The sequence below is a fragment of the Aquarana catesbeiana genome, linkage group LG01 (genome assembly GCF_042186555.1).
Source record: "Aquarana catesbeiana isolate 2022-GZ linkage group LG01, ASM4218655v1, whole genome shotgun sequence".
NCBI classification, from domain to species: Eukaryota; Metazoa; Chordata; class Amphibia; order Anura; family Ranidae; genus Aquarana; species Aquarana catesbeiana.
In genome coordinates this window covers 968,531,998-968,547,520 of record NC_133324.1, presented here as the reverse complement: position 1 = coordinate 968,547,520, position 15,523 = coordinate 968,531,998, and the positions used below count along the sequence as shown (strand labels likewise).

General features: G+C 44.3%; 1 protein-coding gene across 5 annotated transcripts in view; it reads right to left on the bottom strand.

Annotated features, from left to right (window-relative positions):
- The window catches only part of LOC141122475 (receptor-type tyrosine-protein phosphatase T-like), a 230,286-nt gene that overhangs the window by 70,665 nt on the left and 144,098 nt on the right, over positions 1-15,523 (bottom strand). For all 5 annotated transcript variants that reach the window (XM_073611980.1, XM_073611977.1, XM_073611981.1 and 2 more), the window contains one exon: positions 10,996-11,093. In XM_073611980.1, coding sequence (XP_073468081.1) covers positions 10,996-11,093 — 98 coding nt within the window. The remainder of the gene's footprint in view (positions 1-10,995; positions 11,094-15,523) is intronic.

Sequence of the window (15,523 nt, the reverse complement as noted above, 5' to 3'; positions counted from 1 at the left end):
TGTGAACAAAGTGAAAGCACTTGAAGACCACCTATCTGGGAAAATACGCCATGGATTTCAAGTGAAAGAGCAGGACTATGGCTGCAGCAATACGCCATAATCCCCATATTGTTTTTTTTTCAGCCAGTGATTATCTGACCGCTATAAGTGATCCAAGTGGCTGATTAGCCTGTGGATCACTTTTAAAAGGGGCGTGAGGGGGCGTGAACCCCCTTTCTGGTGGTTCTCGGGTTTACCTGGATGATCGCTGAACCCGGGAACTGATCTGCCAGTTGCGGTAGCTGACCACAGAGATTATTATTCTATTTATTTGTTAACTCATGGTTTCTATTTTTTGGAGAGATCTGGGGTCTTATAGACTCCAGATCTCTCCATAAAGAGGACCTGTCATGATTTATTGTTTTAGCAAGGGATGTATACATTTCTTGTGATAGTATTAAAAGTTTAAAAGAATAAATTAATTAAAGGGACAGTGCAAAAATTACAAAAAATTCTTAAATAAATAAATATATATATATATATATATATATATATATATATATATATATATATATAATATTTTGTAAGCCCCCCCTCCTGCTCACTTGCATACATACAGTAGGTCACGCCCACATATGTAAACGTAGTTCGCACTACACGAATGAGGTATTGCTGTGAACGTTAGAGCGAGAGCAATAATTCTAGTGCTAGATCTCCTCTGTAACTCTAAGTTACAAAACAAAACCAAAGAAACCCAGCTCAACTCGCCAGTCAGTCTGCTACCAACCAAATAGTCCTGTCTAACAGTATGCCTTAAAAACAGGGGTTTAGTTAGCACACATTTTCAAATACATGTAATGTAATACAAATGCATAAGCTGCAGAGCTGCTTCACGGCACCCCAAGAATTCTGCAGTCCTAACTCTTCTTCTAGGTCAGTCGGGTCACATGCAGCCCCCCCAGTCGGTCGGTCACCAGCCCCGCACTTACCCCATCTAGGTCGCGGGCAGCGCTTCCTCCGGGCGATGAGCAGTATCTCCTCCTCCTGGTGCTTCACAGCAGGCTTTCCCTGCATCTCCTCCCTTCTCCTCCTTGGCGGCCAATAGGATCGCTTCTCCTCTCAGCCATCCCCTGGACCCGCTTCCCGATTTGCTGGGATGAGAATCAGGAAGACAATAGAGCCCACTACAACTGGTTGGGCTCACTGCGCCCATGCCCACCCTTTTTGAAGCCTATTAAAGCCTCAGGCTCTAATCACGTGCTTCTAAAAAAATAAATAAATAAGTAAAAAACCCCATTGGAATCTATGCGTCCGACGCCCTGCATGTAGATTAGGAGGCTGGGCACATGAATTATTAGGGGGCGGCGCCCCTGCGCCCTGCATTACGGGCCACCACTGGACTGCAGAAATAGGGTGCCTTGGAGCAGGTCTGCAGCTTATGCATGTATTTGCAAATGTGTGCAGACTAAACCCCTGTTTTTAGCGCAAACTGTTATGTCCTGTACACACGATCGGACATTCCGACAAGAAAATCCATCTGATTTTTTCCGACAGATTTTGGGCCAAACTTGTCTTGCATACACACGGTCCCACAAAGTTGTTGGAAAATCAGATCGTTCTGACCGCGGTGACGTAAAACACGTACGTTGGGACTATAAACGGGGCAGTAGCCAATAGCTTTCATCTATTAATTTATTCTGAGCATGCGTGGCACTTTGTGCGTCGGTTTGTGTACACACGATCGAAATTTAAACGATCGGATTTTGTTGTCGGAAAATTTTATATCCTGCTCTTAAAAACTTTGTGTGTCGGAAATTATGACGGAAAAAGTCAGATGGAGCCCACACACGATCGGAATTTCCGACAACACAATCCGATCGCACTTTTTCCATCGGAGAATCTGACCGTGTGTACAGAGGGCATTAGATAGGAAAATTTGGTTGATAGCAGACTGGTTGGCCAGTTGAACTGGGGACATTCTTTGGTTTTGTTTTGCATATGTTGCCCTTCTATGTGCTCTTTGCTGTGAAGGCCATTTATAGGTGGGAGCAATGGTCATTTGTTTGACTCTAAACTGGTAACCTGTAAACATTTTTAAAGCGTCGCCTATGGAAATTTTTAAGTACCGAAGTTTGTCGCCGTTCCATGAGCATATGCAATTTTAAAGCATGATATGTTAGGTATCTATTTACTCGGTTTAACATCATCTTTTATATGTTACAAAAAAATGTGGTTATATATTGTGTTTTTTTTTGTTTTTTTTATATTCAATAAACTTTATTTTTTCCATAAAAATTTAAAAACTGCTGCGCAAATACAGAGTGACATAAAAAATTGAAATGATCACCATTTTATTCTCTAGCCAGGGCCTCTGCTAAAAAAATATATAATGTTTGGGGGTTTTAAGTAATTTTGTTTATTTTGATTCTCTAATTTGAAACAGTTTTTTTTTTTGTATGTCATGTGACTGGTACAACACCAATGAGCTCTGTGCAGACACAGATTCAGTACTGGAAACTCCTCCCTCCGAACTTCCCCTGAGGAAGGGAAAGACCTGGGAAATCTCATGTGGCCTCTGAACAGCAATGATTAAATAAGGTACTCAGATAGTTTCCTATATTACATTGAATACAGTGGCATGATCTTTATACATTGTACATAAATAAAAAAGATGATGGCAATTAAACATTGTATGTTTAGTATCACTTTAAAGGGTTCCTCCGTGATAAAAAAGAGGTTGATCTAAAGAGAGAACAGCACGCTAGCTGTCTTATTTCAGACACTGTATCTCTGACTGAAATCTCAGAAGGACCCCAAAGACGTGGCTGCAATCACTGCTCTGATTATTCACTTGAATGTGAAATTTCAGTCTGAGCTACTGAGTTCTCTAAACGGCAGGATTTTTTAACAGAGGGTATGGAGAAACTGTAAACATTGCAAATGGAGCCGATTGCTTCACCTGCTGATCTCATATGAGAACATAAAATATTCTTATTTAATATTTCACATCTACTTTATTTTACTTGATTAAAAAGGAAACTTTTTAAAACGTTATTTTTTTTTTTATCCATGGTCATAATAAATGACCACGTAGAAAACCACTATAGATTCCCTTTAAGCATTTGTTCAGGTGGACTCAGTATGAATAGCTTTGGAAGGCATTTAAAGGCTACAACCACTTGGAGCCGCTCGGGTGTCATTGACACAATGATGGCCAACCTCAGAATTTCATTATTTGTTATTGGGTTTCCAAGGCCGGGCTGCTCCTGGACAATGCAGAGCACTTTGAAAAGCAGTGGGATTAGGAGGGCAGGCTGGGGAGGATTGCTGGAGGATTCTCTGCAATGTTGTACAAATAGTTGGTTGGTGGGACTTTTCATTGAGGAGACATCTGCTGACCAGCAATGGAAGTCATGTGAGTAACTTTTTGTCTGGAATGGACAAGGCTCTGCTCCAGATTTGATAACAGTGGCTTTATCTATGTGTATTGATTGGTCTATATGATCCATGGTCTACATTTTCACTCCCATCAGGAGAATACCTTTTGGTTGAATAGACAGTGATGGTGGCCTATTTGTAGATCAGTGCGATGTATAAATGTTTAATGTCTCATTGTGCTGTTTACTCTCCTGGCTTACAGATGGGATTTCTTTATTCCTGAAATGTTGCTATGCTGTGGAATTGTCAAACCCTGCTGAATTGACTGCACAAAAGACAGCGCTGGAATTCTTGGGCTGGTAAGTATCTATTTCTTAAAAGACAGCAGCTACATCATTTTTTGTTGCTAGCTTTTAATTTTCACACATTGGGGTGAAGTTCCTCTTTAATAAAAGTTACACTGTTGTACAAATCCCCTAATACTCTTGTAGAAAAAAGTCTGTTGTTTACAGAGCCCAGTTGTTCAAGCTGAAATCAACAGACACAAGTGAAGGAGTCTGAGCGGTGACTCCTCCCCCTCCCTTCCAAAGCTCCACCAGAGGTTTCAATTAAGACACAGGGCTGGTGCAAGGAATTTTGACACCCTAGGCGAAACCTTATTTTGCCAACCCCCTTGGCTCCACCCCTGACTCCACCCCCTTTTGCCCTGCCCATGTATACCCCACCTTTTTAATGAAGTGCCCATGAAATGCAACCCACCAGTGCCCATCAAATGCAGCCTCACCAGCGCCCATCAATTAATGTTTGCTTGACACAGTCCTCCACTGCCAATGTGCCTCTGACACCTTGTGCGAATGGAGAGGTGGCCGCCTGCTGATGCTGAGATTTAGTTGCTTGCTACAGAGAGAAGAGAGTAGGAACACCAACAGTGGCCGGGCTGCCTAGTTTGCCTAGTGGTAGCACCGGCCCTGATCAGACAAATACTGTCAGAAAGGAGACACTAGTGCTGTGTTCTCCCATTAGATAACCCACAGTGCTCTAGGAATCGTGTGCCATGGATGCACCCTGTATTAAATGTCTATTTGTAAATAATTTTACATTGCCATAAAAAATCTTAAATAGTATTTCTAAAATATATTCATTTAAAAAGTCAAATACTTCCGGTTCCGGCGCCACATGAGGAGGTGAGCAGCTTCAGCTCCCGTACAGCTCCTCACTAAACCGGCATTTAATCCGGCTACAGCTCCGGGGGGAACCCCTACTGCCTCTGCTCTTTATCAGGCAGACATGGATCGCTTCGTGGAGCGATCCTATGCTCGGGCACTGTCCTCGCCCCCCTCCACAGCTCCTCCGGCGGGAGACATAGCGGCCGACACAGCTAAGATGGCGGCCGCTCCGGACACAGCAGAGAGGCCTCAGCTACAGCCACAACCTCCCCCTGCTTCTACTATAGCAGAGACGGATCCCACATCCCCTGCCAACATTGCCCAGGCTGTGGTGACACTTTTGGGACCATCCCTAACAGCCACTGTGGACTCCGTGGTACACAGAGGGCTGGAGCAGCTGCACATAGAGCTCCAGGCTCAGGCCCAACGCATCACTCAGGTGGAGGAGCAGATATCCATACTTGAAGATGATTGCACAGCCTCATCTGCGGCACTTGCACGCATCAAGCCTCGCACAGGGACATATGGGACAAGCTGGACGATTTAGAAAATCGCTCAAGAAGGAACAACTTGCGCATAATCGGCTTGCCAGAGTCGATCCCGGCCTCCCACCTTACAAATATATGTGCAAAAACCATCCCAGAGAAGCTGGGCCTCCGCATACCCTGCACTGTTGAACGGGCGCACCGTAAGGGTCAATACTCTGACACGCGCGCTAAACCTCGGCATGTGATAGTGAAATATTTGAACTATGCTGACAAAAACGCTATAATGCAAAAATTTCGTCGCACGCGCTCACTGGTGGTGGATGGTGCGAAACTGCTGCTCTTTGCGGACTATTCCATAGAGGTAATGAAACAACGCAAAGCATTCTCCTCGGTATGCTCCACTCTACACCACAATCAAATCCGATTCTCCCTAGCTTATCCAGCTGTCCTCCGTGTCCAAACTCCTGAAGGGGAACAACTCACCTTTAATACACCTGAAGAGGCGGAAACCTACCTAGCCAATAGAAGCTCCGAAATGGAATACAGTACCGCTACAGAGGGCTCACCATCATCGTCTTTATCGTACGCAAAGGCACCCCCTAAGCACCCCCAAAGCCTGACCAAACCTCCATACAAACGCAGCCATTTCACCAACCAAGAAGAACGCTCTGGGAATCGTTGAAGGACTCCACATCACCACCCTTCTCACCTCACCATCTACTAACGGGTAGTATCAACCCACCTTATATGTTTTTCTTTTCTTAAAATTTTTACCCTTAAGAAAAAGGTACTTTTGATGCCTCTAGAAACTGCTGTGCCTGCTCTCTATGGAGCACTACCCTTACCAGCCTGTTGCTAAAAGTTATGCACTTACAGTTATATGGTCATACATCTCAGTAACTGGGGTGGCCTCCCACTACCTGGAGGACCTTCCCTTTCAGGGACGCCTGTAATTTTTTTATGGTTTGTTTAGTTTAATCTCTAGAGAGGGGCCTTCCCCTGTCCTTACATATATAGTCTACAGCCTGTCCTTAGCCTACCTCGCCATTTGTTTGTTTAAACCTGCACTGCTTCCTCAGGGTATCCCCCCCAGACTACCCTCCCTTCCTATCCTGTACCCACTCCCCCCTCCCTATCCCCCTTTTCCTTCCCCCTACCCTCCCTCCCCTCACCCCCCTTAGCGAACACCCTGACCCTACGTGAGGAGCTGGCAGTTAATGGGAGCTATGCTAGATAGGTGGAACCTCATGTGGAAAAAAGAGAAGTCCACATGGCATGTTCTGTATTTCCTTACCCGATACTCTGCCTTATTAATGTTTATAACTTACTGTTGCTTAGATAAGTTTAAGTTCATGTTTGTCAACCTAGTCCATATGTCTTTAGGGGTTCTGCGGCGCTTTGGTGGCTCCCAAAAGGTAGATAACACATCCACAAAGGGGTTCTTATACAAACCCCTAAACCAAAGCACTTTTAACTACCAGTCATGTCACAATCTACAGATGGGAGTCACCTAAAGTTTGTCTCATGGAATGTTAAGGGGCTGCGTTCTCCAAACAAACGCATGTCCATCCTCAGACACCTGCGGCGTCTGCGGGCTGATGTGGCTCTACTTCAGGAGACACATCTGGCTGCAGACGACCTGCAACGTCTTTGTAGAATGTGGGTGGGCTCTGTCTATGGTTCACCGGCAGTAGGCCGCAAAGCGGGTGTCGCTATCCTTCTGCACAAAAATATACAACACACTGTTAGAGACGTTAAGGTTGACTCGGAAGGAAGGAAAATGACCCTACATCTGACTATCGACGATAAACCTGTAGCACTTACCAACATCTATCTACCAACATCCCCTAACTCTCCTGACGCCTCCTTCTTTCAAGACTTAGTGAAATGGGTGCTAACTACCCCTGAGACGTTACACCTAATGGGTGGGGATTTTAATTCAGTAATGTCCTCCCTAGCTGATCGCACAGGCCCCCCTTCACATAGAACACATACTCGTACCCTCCCGTCATCTGCATCTACCCTCCTGTCACAATCCGTTGCCTCCATGCAATTTGTGGATGTTTGGCGCTTGATGCACCCGACGGATCGGGAATACACTTTTTTCTCGCCCCCGCACAATACGTTCTCACGAATAGACTATTTTTTTGCCTCCCCAGCTCTAAGCCCCGTAATAAATGCACCAGACATACAAGACGCAGTGATTTCAGACCACAGCCCAATTGTTGTACACCTATCCCAAACGGCTCGTTCATCCCCCTCCCCTACTTGGCGCTTTCCCTCCTATCTAGTGGACAATGAGGACTTCCAACATACACTATACTGCGCCTGGGAGGAATACATCTCTACTAATGGAGCCCATATTACGGACCCTAACCTTTTCTGGGAAGCAGGCAAGGCCTTCTTGCGGGGTAAAATAATTTCATACACCGCCCAGTTCAAAAAAAGAGCCAGACAACAATATAGTCAGTCAAGTGAAGCCCTACGCTTGGCACATGAACAGCTCACATTAAACCGCACCATAGAGAACATACAACAATGGAGACAGGCTAAAAGCACCTTTGACCTCTGGCAGAACAACATGAAGCGGCCAAAACGTCGTACTCTCAGTTACATTTCCATAGATTCGGCAACAAGGCTGGCAGGCTCCTGGCCAAGTTGTGCTCAGGACCTAGACATCCTACCCGTATCTCTGCTCTTAGAGCTACGACAGGCTCTCTGGTCACTTCCACAGCTGAGATTAGCAACCTACTTGTGGAATACTACACTAATCTATACAAAGCTGACCCGACTGACCTACCTACTACTGACTCTCTGCTTGACAAAATACGTTTGCCTAAACTCCACCACACACAATTGGAGACAATTAATGCTCCCATTACTGTTGATGATATCCGATTTACAATCAAATCCATGGCCTCAGGCCAAAGCCCCGGGACCCGACGGATACACCACCGAATTTTATAAAATGACCAGGGAATTTATTCCAGATACCTTAAAACATGTATACGCAGCCATGTGGGACGGAGGGCCCTATCTTCCTACGGGAACACAGGCCCACATCAAACTAATCTCTAAGAAAGGGAAAGATCCCCTATTACCGGGATCATACCGACCGATATCATTAATTAATATCGATGTTAAAATCTTATCCAAAATAATTGCGTCACGTCTAGCTCCCCTACTACCATCTTTACTACACCCAGCCCAATCTGGCTTTGTTTCGGGGAGATCAGCTACCCTAAACATCCGCAAAGTATTAATGGCTCTGGAATATGCTAAAACCCACCCTAACCAAGACATTGCCATCATGTCCTTAGACGCGGAAAAAGCCTTTGACAACATCAGTTTCTCTTGGCTCTTTAGAGTGATGACACAGTTTGGATTCTCAGGCCAGATTATGAGATTCCTTCTACAAATGTACGCATCCCCTACCGCGCGTCTTGTTACCCCTGATTTTATTTCTGACACGATTCCGTTAACAAAAGGAACAAGACAGGGTTGCCCCCTGTCTCCACTCCTGTTCAATCTAGCAATCGAACCCTTGTCCAGAATATTAAATTCAGTTGATGGAAACAGTGGCATCACTCTAGATAACCATACTCTCCGTTCAGCACTATTTGCAGATGACATACTATTGTTCTCCACCGACCCTATAGCAGACTTTGACAGACTCAAACAACTTTTCACAGATTTCCGACTTTGCTCGGGATTCAGAATTAATTTCGACAAGAGTGAGATCCTACCATTACACCCCCATCTCTCCATTAAATGGAAACACCTATCACCCTGGCCATAGCCAACCAACATATTACATACTTGGGTATTAAAATAGGGCGTGAACCATCCTCTCTGTACTCATTGAATTACCCCCCTTTGATAACCAAAATTGTGAAGGAGTTGGAGGCTTGGGGGACCCTACCTTTCTCGCTCTTTGGGAGATGCCACCTTTTCAAAATGGTATCTTTTGCATGCTTGCTTTACCCAATGCAGACCATACCTCTTCTAATTAAACATTTAGATATTCAAAAACTTCAGAAGGCCCTAACTGCCTTCATATGGTCTCACAAGAAACCTCGCATAGCGCTGCAGAAACTATGTCTCCCGAAGGGCGAGGGCGGGGCAGGACTACCCAACATGCGCTTTTACAACCTGGCATGTTTACTTAGGCAGGGCCTAGACTGGTTAACTGGAGGTTCCAAATATTCTAACTTATCCCTAGAAGAGGCTATGGTGCACCCATATGACCTTTCGGCCATCCTCCATTCCAATCCCAATGCATTACCCCCCCACCTCAAGACAAGTGTACTTATTAAGGACACGGTCATTGCATGGAGAGAAGTAAGAAAGCTGCTTAAACTGCCATCCAGATCCTCCAATTACCTCAAAATACAAGGCAACCCTATGTTCCTTCCATCTATCATCCATAAAGCTTTTGGCCAATGGAAACTTAAAGGCCTTACTGCTGTCTCGTCTTTTTATCTCAACAAGCCTGGCAAATTCAAACCCTTTCAAACCTTGATGCGGGAGTACTCCCTACCACCTACTCATGTTTTTTTTCCATCACCAACTCATCAATTATCTCAAATCATGTTCTGGTCCCAACACCAACCCACTCGAAACATCCTGCATTGATACTCTTCTCAAAAGCAATAATTACTCCATCTCCAATATTTACTCCTGTCTCATACAACATCAAACACGGAAATATGCTCTCAAACCCTTTCAAAAGTGGTCACACGTATTAGAAGACGAGTCTCTGCCAGAAAAGATCCTTGAGGGATACAAAACTGTCCGCAATCTTACCACTTCCGAAACATGGAGGAAAACTCAATTCAAGATCATTCACAGGGCTTATTTACCATTTCGTTTCAACAAGGCGGACCCCACCCAAGCGCAATGTTCCTGGTGTAACCTACCTCGCTCCACCTTGCTACATAGGCTCTGGGACTGTACCAAGATTGATGCTTACTGGGATAAGGTGATCACTTACATCAACGTGGTCCAGAAAATTCAGTTGACGAAGGACCGTCTATTATGCCTGTTTAACATACCTCCTTCACCCTCATCGCCAACGAGGGTCCCACAAAATATTCCGCAATGGGCTCACTTGTGTCTTCTAGTGGCTCGCAGGACTATTATGTCTCACTGGATATCAGCGACTCCACCTACTCTAACAGTGTTTAAAAAGGCCTTGGCCTCACTCTTCCATCTAGAGAGATTGGATACCATCACTCTTAATTTTCGATCGACTTCCCGTTTTTTTAAAAGATGGAGAAAATACATCGAAGCTACATTTGCTCCACAGGCACTAATGGATATAATGCACCCATTCCGCTACACGAAATGGTACTTAACAAGAGATCTCACCAACTCACTTGGTCGCCATAAAATACCCCCCACCCCGGATTCCTTTACTTTTAAGCCACCGTAGGATATCCACAGATCTATTCTGCTCCTTAGCATCCACCCTTCCACATTTATTACTCTATATTTCTATGTATAGTGAGATCACTCAGGTTATTTACTATACCCTGACCAATATATACCATGCTCAGCCAGGTATGTACAGACGCTGCCTCCACTCCTGAAGATATCTAGATGTTAAGATTTCATGTGTCGAGCAAAGTTACGCTCACTAGTGTTGATAAGATGGCAAACATGAACTCCCCTGACCTCCCCTCCCTCTACCCTCCCCCTCTTTTTTCTTTTTTCTGTTTTCTTTTCCTTTCTTTATTTTAACTGCTATGAGAAGTGTTTGTTCTTTAAAGATTGTAATAATAAATGCTATGTAACCTTTGATACACTCAGTTTTATACTATTGTATGCTATAAAACCCAATAAACATTTTTCAAAAAAAAAAGTCAAATAAAGTTCATTCAGGGCCATTATCTATAAATAAGGCAATTCGTCTTCAACACGTTATCAGTAATTGGTCAATATGGAATTGAGACTACAATATACAAAATGTAGCATTATCTTACCTGGAATCCAGTAATATTTCCCCATTTCTCAGACAGACTCCATCTAATTGTGTTATCTTCCATTGATGGAACTTTCTTTATTTCAATTTGGCCAGGCACTGGATGGAAAATAATAAATGTTACGGATTCCAATCAGAGTATACAACCCATACACACAGAGGTCAGAGTGTCCAATCCCCCTGTACTCATCTACAGAACTGGAATATGGAGATATTATACAGAGAAGGTCCGCTTGTCTGAGCATGTTTTATTTATTTATTTATTTTTAAAAAAAGCTTTATTGTAATGTTGCACCCTGAAGTTGATGCAGGGCTGCTCCTAAATTTACCTGCCAGATATAGTTGCCTTGACCAATTGTTGGGGATCAATTGATTTAACCCTAAGTCTGGAATTGCTGCACTTCTCTCTTCTGCAGCTAGGTGGCCGGGTGCTTGGTGACATTAGATAAGACAAGGGCTGCCCAGGCTGCTAGGTCGGAGTTTGGCACATCTGGCTGTTAGGCTGTCTGACGGCCTATCCAGAAGCAAGAGAGCAGCGCAGGGTTGGGACTGTGGCTGGCAATCCAACCAGAAGTGACGGTTCTGCCGGCCGGAGAACCTGTCATGGTCAGAGATAGAGGGGAAGCTGTCGCCACTAAGGGACCAGCCACCTTATTACCAGGGACCACAGTGAGTAGCTGAAGCAAGTACCAGAGCAGAATTCTCACCAACCGGGGACGGTGAAGAATCTGAAAACTTCAGCAGGTCAGGGACCCAGCCAGTGAGGTAACATTTGAGGAGTATTTGGAGTGCCAAGCCAGGGACCCAGCAGGGAAGCGGGGGTGACGCTTATGGAAGATACTGAGTAAGAAGATTGAAAGAGCACACGGGATTCAGTGGCAGTGAATTAGCAAATCTAGTGAGAGAGACTGGGAGCTCAGTGGGTTGAGAACCTGCAAGAAGTGATTATAGAGGGAGTAAAGGAGCTTGTTATAATTTGTGTTAGGGACTGTTATAAGACTGTTACCATAGGAGACAGCACTCCTACATATGCAGATGTGGTGTCTTGCTGAATGCCTTTCCCTGCATGGCTGTCTACCTGTGGAAGTCTCGGAATCTGTCAATTAACATTGCAACTACCTAAGGGTGTCCTTGCCCTAAACCCACTCTCCCACAGTTCTGTTCAATAGAAAATAAACTGCACTACACCCACCATGCCTTGTAACCCACTCTATATAGAAGGATGTCAGCTATACCTGGCTCTGGAGGTTCTCATTAGACTAAAGGAGGCCTGGGACCTTACTATAGTAACTTACAGAAAATTACAAAGCCAAAGCCAGACTGAAGTGCATTGCTGCCCACCAGACCCCTCTCATGTTCCTTCTTTCACTCTGACTCAGGCATAGTCATGAAAAGAGAGGTAAGTATTTTCTTTCTTCTTTGCATAGAGAGCTTTGATTTGAGCCAATTTAATTCCAGTTAAGCATTATCTGAATGCCGTAGTGTACCTGAATATTGTAGTTGACCATGTCCCCCATTGAAGAGACAGGTGTGTGTCTAACAAAGTGGCCACTGAGTGTACAAGGTTATAACAATCATGCAGGGTATTTATTTGCTTCATTTACACGCTCAAGTTAACCGCTTGCCGACCAGCGCACGCCGATGTACGTCGGCAGAATGGCACTAGTAGGCAAAAGGGTGTAGAGGTACGTCCCCTTTAAGAAGCGGTATCGCAAGCATGTGCACGCTGCCGGAGGCGCGCGCCGTGGTCTCCATGACGGCGGGTCCCGCGGAACTCTATGTCCGCCAGGTGCCCACGATCGTGTCATGGAGAGAAAGAACGGGGAGATGCTTTTGTAAGCAAAGCATTTCCCCATTCTGCCTAGTAACAGGACAGTGATCACTGCTCCGTCATCAAGAGCTGTGATCACTGTCCTGTGTGTTGTAGCCCCTCCCCCAAGTTAGAATCACTCCCTAGGACACACTTAACCACTTCCCTGCCAGTGTCATTTACACAGTAATCAATGCATTTTTATAGCACTGATCGCTGTATAAATGACAATGGTCCCAAAATAGTGTCAAAAATTTCCGATGTGTCCGACATAATGTCGCAGTCCCGATAAACATCGCAGATCACCGTTATTACTAATAAAAGAAAAATGCCATAAACTATCCCCTATTTTGTAGACACTATAAATTTTGCGCAAACCAATCAATATACGTTTATTGCGATTTTTTTTTTTACCAGAAATATGTAGAAGAATACGTATCGGCCTAAACTGAGGAAAAAAAATGTTTTTTTATATATTTTTTGCGGGATATTTATTATAGTAAAAAGTAAAAAATATTGCTTTTTTTTCAAAATTGTTGCTCTTTTTTGTTTATAGTGCAAAAAATAAAAACTGCAGAGGTGATCAAATACCACCAAAAGAAAGTTCTATTTGTGGGGAAAAAAGGACGTCAATTTTGTTTGGGTACAACATGGCATGACCGAGCAATTGTCAGTTAAAGCGACGCAGTGCCGAATCGCAAAAAGTGCTTTGGTCAGGAAGGGGGTAAATTCTTCCGGGGCTGAAGTGGTTAATTTGCCCTAAATGACCTAAACTCATGGGAAAGCATTCCATGTGTAGGCAGTCATTGTAATGTGGTAGTGTGACAGACCCAACCAGGACAGAGGCTTTTGGAGGGGACTGCAGGGTAGCCTCTTGCCTACTGACTATGGGCCCTGGCATTTGAGGGAGCTACAAACATTTAGGAAGATGTCCTCTTATATAATGCAAGAGGACATTATTACATTGAACAGTCAAGGAAGCCATGATGGCCTCTGCCAACTTGAAACTCAGTGAGAGGACTGATGTGAAAATAAAGCTGGTTAATGAGATTTGGGACAGCCCTGAGTCTTCTTGAATACTGGTGCCGAACTGTCTGAGCTGGGCTGGGGTCTCCTGCTATAGTCTGTTTATTATAGTGTTATATGTTAAGTGTCTTCGTCCCATTGTGTGTCTCATAGGTGTTCATTCCCATTGTTAATTGAGTCACCTATTGTTTCTGTCTTTTGGCTAATTTGGCTAACTCTTGGATGTTCCTACATCATGGGATTAATCTCGTGTCAACTCTACCTCGTTATCTAACCATTGTGCAATGTTATGGGTGCCCTACTTTGAAGTGTATAAAAACCTGTATTTCTGTTCAATAAAGAATCATTCCTTTGATTTAACCCTCAAACATCTTGTCTGTGTACAATGCTTGGGGTAAAAGGACTGGTATTAGCTCTCAGTCTGCTGGAAGGGTTTGGAGAGCAGCAGGCTCTGTTTGGGGGAAGCACCCAGGTTGGGTTCCAGGTGTTCCGTCACAGGTAGGGAACTGAAGGAAAAAGGGCTGGAAATTAATTGGTAGACCTTTACTAAAGAACATGGAGGGTATTCGGGATGACATTTACTTTGCACATGCTGCTGAGAAATTGGTGTCTGTGGCTTTATCTAGTACACCTCCATCATATTCTAATTATATAATCTTCCATGCGTTAAATATCCAGTTAAGCTCTTGGGGCGTACTATGTATGTCCAAAGAGTTAACCATTAAACACAAGCTGATATCTGCAGCAGTCATCAGCTTGTGTGGGTTTTGCACAGCCGACTCCCGGCTTCAAAGTGAAAGTAAAGTGGTGGCTCCATAGTTGCCCACCACTTTCATACAGCTGGCAGCACGGTGCCTCCCCCCCTCCCGCCAGCGGACCCCTTCTCCCGTGGTTCCTGAACTGCCCCGTACTTACCGATGCCCGGGAACACAGCCAGTGGCGGGGGGAGAGAGGCTGCAGCGAGACCGAGGCAAATCCACGACTCCATCTCACATGCAAACAATGAAACTGATATCACTTCCGGTTTCAGATGCACCCTTTCCTGGCTAGTACAGCCAGGGGACACATCTAACCCAGCCGATCTGTGATTGGTTAGATGCTGTGAAGGGCAGGTGAGACATTGGGGTCTATTAGACCCTAATGTCTGCATAAAGAGTACCTGTCACCTGCCCAATGCTATCACATAAGGGTTTATTAACCTCTTGTGATAGCAATCAAGTAAAAATAAATAAAAAAATAAAATAAAAAAATATAATAAAATATATAAAAAAAAATTGTGGAAACCCCTGTTGCCCTGCAAATGCAAACGCAAGCCCAAGGTGCACACATACAATATTTCATAAAAGTGAGTATACTCCTTACATTTTTGTAAATATTTTATTCTATCATTTCATGTGACAACACTGAAGAAATGACACTTTGCTACAATGTAAAGTAGTGAGTGTACAGCTTGTATAACAGTGTAAATTTGCTGTCCCCTCAAAATAACTCAACACACAGCCATTAATGTCTAAACCTCTGGCAACAAATGTGAGTACACCCCTAAGTGAAAATGTCCAAATTGGGCCCAAAGTGTCAATATTTTGTGTGGCCACCATTATTTTCCAGCACTGCCTTAACCCTCTTGGGCATGGAGTTCACCAGAGCTTCACAGGTTGCCACTGGAGTCCTCTTCCACTCCTCCATGACGACA